Source organism: Scardinius erythrophthalmus (assembly GCF_964197995.2).
Source record: "Scardinius erythrophthalmus genome assembly, contig: HAP1_SCAFFOLD_391, whole genome shotgun sequence".
NCBI classification, from domain to species: domain Eukaryota; kingdom Metazoa; phylum Chordata; class Actinopteri; order Cypriniformes; family Leuciscidae; genus Scardinius; species Scardinius erythrophthalmus.
This window is the reverse complement of record NW_028296223.1, coordinates 37,501-43,490: the sequence shown is the minus strand read 5'-3', so window position 1 is coordinate 43,490 and position 5,990 is coordinate 37,501. Positions and strand designations below refer to the sequence as shown.

The window sequence follows — 5,990 nt, the reverse complement described above, 5'->3', positions numbered from 1 at the left end:
GGCATTACGCCATTTCTACGTCATCACGCCATTTCTACGTCATCACGCCATTTCTACGTCATCACGCCATTTCTACGTCATCACGCCATTTCTACGTCATTACGCCATTTCTACGGCATTACGCCATTTCTACGTCATTACGCCATTTCTACGGCATTACGCCATTTCTACGTCATCACGCCATTTCTACGTCATCACGCCATTTCTACGTCATCACGCCATTTCTACGGCATTACGCCATTTCTACGGCATTACGCCATTTCTACGGCATCACGCCATTTCTACGTCATCACGCCATTTCTACGTCATCACGCCATTTCTACGGCATTACGCCATTTCTACGTCATCACGCCATTTCTACGTCATCACGCCATTTCTACGTCATCACGCCATTTCTACGTCATTACGCCATTTCTACGGCATTACGCCATTTCTACGTCATCACGCCATTTCTACGTCATCACGCCATTTCTACGTCATTACGCCATTTCTACGGCATCACGCCATTTCTACGTCATCACGCCATTTCTACGTCATTACGCCATTTCTACGTCATTACGCCATTTCTACGTCATTACGTCATTTCTACGTCATCACGCCATTTCTACGTCATCACGCCATTTCTACGGCATTACGCCATTTCTACGTCATCACGCCATTTCTACGTCATCACGCCATTTCTACGTCATCACGCCATTTCTACGTCATTACGCCATTTCTACGTCATTACGCCATTTCTACGTCATTACGCCATTTCTACGCCATTGCACATGCGCAGTCCTTTCAGTTTTGTTTTTTTAATCCGATCAAGTGTTTACATGTTCTCTCGATCGGATTGGAAAAGGAATAAAACACCCCTTTAAATCTGATCAAAATATCATTCGGATCGATTAAGGTGTTTAAATGAAGGCTTTCAGTGCGATTGAGCCGCCGATGCGATCACTAACGGGTCATTAGCGTGTAGACGTCTCCAGTGCTGGAGTCTGAGTGAGTGTTGACCAGCTGCTCCTCCAGCTATTATTGTCCCGTCGGCTCTGGTGGAGCTGAGAGGAATGTGGCCTGGAAACATTCCCATGCATGCGTTCAGATGCGGCTAGCGGACAGGAACTGCGTCACGGTCTGGATGGTTTCTTTACGTAACGACATGATCCTGTCTGACCTCCACACACACACACACACACTCGCTGGAGAGGTCCAGCTCGGCCTGGGTCTCGCCTCACACACTCATGATGTTCTGTGAGTTTAGCTCAGCGCTATTCTCATCAGCGCGGTGTGCGGAGGACTAGCGAGGATGGGGACGCGCGCGGGTCCGGCCGCACAGACGCACAGGTACTGACGCCGGCTCGGGTGTGTTGTGTAACGCTCAGCAGATTAAGGACTCCTCCTGAAATAACAGTTAATCCACTGTAATGAGGACAGAGATCCTTATCTTCACAGTCTAATGTGGGGGAAATGGCAGTCGTTATTACTATAATGATGAATATTATTGGCAACACTTTATTTTACAGTGTCCTTGTTACATGTGCTTACCATAGTACCCTATAGTAAGTGCATGTAGTTGCTTAATATTGCTCAGTACTTAAATATATAATTACACTGTGACACGGACACCTTAAAATAAAGTGTGACCATATTATTTATAGTAGTAGTACTAAACAATTATGCAGATATCCAGCAGTGTTGTGCATTACAAAGTAATTACCGGTAATACTGTAATTTAAGTACTTTTCCCTTAAAAAGTAGCCTATTGTTGTCACCTTTATTTATACAGCGCTTTTTACAGCACAGAGTGTTTCACAGCAGCTTTACAGAGATAACAGGAGAATAATGCAACAAAGTTTGTTTCTAGAAGAAAACAGCGTCACAGTCCAGCTTCAGTAAGCTCAGTGATGGTTCATTTCTGTGATTAAAGTTATTAATTTAGTTCATTTATATTTATATATATATATATATATATATATGTGTATATAGCCGCTCTGGAGAAAACAGTGATGTCGATATTGTAAGGGATACCTCTTAATTTTTCCTTAATGTAATTATTTCTTCTGATGTAATTGCATATATAAGGTCATAGCATTAAAACTGGATAATATTTGGCCTATAGCTTTGAAGCGTTGGAAAAAGTGTGATGCACTTTATAAAGTCCTTTAAAATTGCCTGAATTCTTCTCTCAAATGTTTGCATGAACCCTGAAGTAATTCACATTTGAGTATTTCTGCCCATAATAATAATAATGCTGCAATATTTTGTTCAGTATTTTTTTAAAAACTGTATTTTTAAAAAAATAATTTGAACTTGATAAAAATACTTCTTGATGATTGAATGTTATCCTCTTGTAATGTTGTGCACAGTTAAAGCTGCTCTAAGCGATGTTGGGTGACGTCACTTCTTGTTAACGTTTGAAGTATTGTCAAACAAAACGGAGGCTAGCTCCACCCTCCCCCCCCCCCTCCCCCAAATCATTCTTGTCAGTGATTGGCTGGAACACAGTTTGTTAGGTTTCGTGGTCCAGGCTGGGCCAGTTTGTTTTTCCTGCCGTTTGTGTAGCCTGTGGTGTCTACAGAGACCGCGTGTCTTCAGTGTGTTCAGGGGACAGGCAGCGAGCGGATAGTGAGGAGATGTTTGCTGGATGTGACAAAAAATGCTTTGGCTTAAATGCGTAATATTGCGTAGAACACCTTTAATAATAAAAGTGAAAAGAATGATCTAAAAACCTGAGTGTGAATCATGCAAGCGTAACGTGACTAGTGCAGCATAGTGGGAACATAACTTGAAATAACTTGAAAGTAAAGGATTTAAAGTGTGTGTTTGAAGCGTGTCCAGTGACAGCCGAGTACGTGTGTGTGTGTGTGTGTGTGTGTGTTAATGCTACAAATACACACTTCAGAGGATCTCACTGCTGGATTGGCCAACGTTTGCCAGGTTTGGGGAACTGATTACATATTCAGAAACTTGTTTAAATGCATATTTGCTGAATGCTGATGGTGTTTGCTAGTGTATTAGTGTGTCTTGCTATTGCTAATAATAGAAGTGCAAACACAGTCAGTAATACTTTCCCACATGCCGATTACTTCCTTTGTTTAACAACTATTGAACTGATGAAGATGGAGAACGGCAGCTCAAATCCTGGCATCCTCAGCTCTGTCACCATAAACGTCCCGATTCCGACACACACAGACCGATCGCCTGATGATTAAAAAATAATTAAATAATTACAATTTAATTTAATATATATATATATATATATATATATATATATATATATAAAAAAATATTCAAATTCAAAAATGCCACATACCAGCTGTGGTTAAATATATTGTCCGATCACTGATCTACAGCTCATCACTGAGTGATTGCTTTAGCCTAAAAGTGTTATTCTGTGCTCATGATCGCTGTTATCGTCTGTGTGTGTGTGTGTGTGTGTGTGTGTGTGTGTGAGGAGCTGGTGATGCGATTAACACTGATGACAGAGCATAGACATGAGTCTTCAGATCAACTGGAGGATTACGATCTGTGATTGAGTTTTCATAATTTGAGATTGTGAGTTATGTTGTCTTTGTGTTCAGCTGTTGTGTGTGTGTGTGTGTGAGAGAGTGTGTGTGTGAGATATATGAGAGAGAGAGTGTGTGTGTGTTGGAGAGTGACGTGTGTGTGTGTGCGTGTGTGTGTGTGTGTGTGCGTGCGTGTGTGTGTGTGTGACTGACGTGTAAGAGAGAGCGTGTGTGTGTGAGAGAGAGATAGGGAGACGTGCGTGTAGTGAAGTTATTCTTGGCTCATTTGAGGAATTTCAAAGACTCTCGCTGCTATTGAGTGTTTAAGCAAAAGCCCAGAGTGTGTGTGTGTATGTGTGAGTGTGTGTGTGTCTTTAGGACGGTAGGTCATCCACAATGACGCTGTTGTTTGTCTGTACTCCTGATGAAGTGGATGATGTGTGTATGAGTCCAGTCGTTGGGAATGTGACAGTAAACAGCCTCTCTTCACCTGCCCTGTAGAGCACAGAAATAACCCCACACACTCACACACTCACACACACACACACACTCTCTCTCTCTCTCTCTCTCTCTCTCTCTCTCTCTCTCTCTCTCTCTCTCTCTCTCACACTCTCTCACACTCACTCACACTCACACTCACACTCACACACACACACACACACACACACACACACACACACACACACACACACACACACACACACACACACACACACACACACACACACACACACACACACACAGTGGGACATCCTTGAGTATGTGTAGTGTAAGACAGACACTAGTCCATATCTCGGTGTAAGTGTGCAGCCCTATATTTGATTTATTCCAAAATGTGCATAATTCTATGACATCCTGCATTAGGCCATACTATAAATTAGTTTTTTTTTTTTACTATATTTCAAGGATTCGTCCATGTTTTCCGTGTCTCTTCCCAGTCTGTCAGTAACGCTCTGTTTACTTCCTGTCTCTATGAAGCCCCTCCTTCTGAAAAGCACACTGTGCTCTGATTGGTCGGCTGGAGCAGTGTGTTGTGATTGGTCGAGCGCTTCGAGTGTGTTTGGGAAATGTCCCGCCCCTTACCATAACCGCCAGTTTAACACACTACTAACTAACTCAACCAGGCCCCACCCCTTTATTCTGCGCATTAATTATTATAATGAGGAATATTGTGATGTGTTCGTTCCCGGAAGAAACTCAAGACTACAATGGAGGCGTTTCAGGCGTTCAGAAACACTGACACTGATATAGAGAAGAGCTGGAGCTTCTTCATGATCAAACATCAACATTACACACTAAACACAGATGAACGTGGGAAAAGCCTTATGTTTGATTGTAGAAACCCTGCAGATACTCTGCGGCCCACACAACCTCCCGTCTCTCTCTTGAACACTGAAGTGACTTAAACTGCAGTTCATCGACTGGCCACTAGAGACCGGCTCCAAAAGAGAGTCAATCCCATAGACCCCCATGTTAAAAAGACCAACTTTACTGCAGAAACAAATATATTTACAGTCTGGTACAAAAAGTGGTGTTGGTCTATAAAGCTAATGTTGCCCTCATGACGACTGTGAGGGGGGTGAATATTTTTATAACTCATCCGTTTAAATTATATTAAGCCTTAAAGTTCTGCATAATTAAGGGTGTGGCCACTTGAGTAACAGGTGGATTGCCGCTGATGTCACTACTAGCCGTTTGTCTGCTGTCTGTTAGCGTCACATCACCTCAGCTAATCCGTCTCTCGCTTATCCGGGAGTAACGCTGCCAAGATGGCGAGAAATGCGCTTCAGAAACACTACGGGTGACGTCACGGACACTGCGTCCATATTTTTATACAGTCTACGGTTCTCACTCGTGTGTGTGTGTGTGTGTGTGTGTGTCCTCAGCTGGTCCTCGCCGGAGCTGGAGCCCAGTCAGATCCGCCTGATCGTGTATCAGGACTGCGAGCGGCGCGGCAGGAACGTCCTCTTCGACTCCGACACCCGGAAGAGAAGCATGGAAGACGCTCCCGTCACGGTGAGTGTGTGTGTGTGTGTGTGTGTGTAGGGATGCAGCGATGAACCGATTTCACTACAACCGATTTCACTCCGACATTGGGCGGAGTCAGCCAATCAGAACAGCATGTGGGCGGAGTCAGCCAATCAGAACAGCATGTGGGCGGAGTCAGCAATCAGAACAGCATGTGGGCGGAGTCAGCCAATCAGAACACTGTGTGAGCAGAGTCAGCCAATCAGAACATCGTGTGGGCGGAGTCAGCTATCAGAACAGCATGTGGGCGGAGTCAGCCAATCAGAACACGTGTAGTTAGGACACGGTGTCAGAGACTCTGAGGCTTCTGCTGTACACACTTGAGTAACTATGGCAGAAGCTTTATTTCTGAGCCAGTTTACGGCCACACGTGCATCACATTTATTTCATTTTTCCTTGTTTATTCAAAAATATTCTCAAACTTGGTAACTATTTCATGAATTATCTTATATATTCCGATGGTCGAATATG

At 43.5% G+C, this 5,990-nt stretch overlaps 1 protein-coding gene across 2 annotated transcripts in view; it reads left to right on the top strand.

Annotated features, from left to right (window-relative positions):
• Positions 1 to 1,110: 1,110 nt before the first annotated feature.
• LOC308686537 (folliculin-interacting protein 1-like) overlaps positions 1,111 to 5,990 on the top strand; it is a gene marked incomplete at its 3' end in the record, with an annotated part of 40,215 nt that continues 35,335 nt past the window's right edge. Inside the window, exons 1-2 of one of the 2 annotated variants that reach the window (XM_081394976.1) lie at positions 1,111 to 1,329; positions 5,378 to 5,507. In XM_081394976.1, coding sequence (XP_081251102.1) covers positions 1,292 to 1,329; positions 5,378 to 5,507 — 168 coding nt within the window. In that variant the 5' untranslated portion in view covers positions 1,111 to 1,291. The remainder of the gene's footprint in view (positions 1,330 to 5,377; positions 5,508 to 5,990) is intronic. The other variant, XM_081394975.1, reaches the window with a different exon arrangement.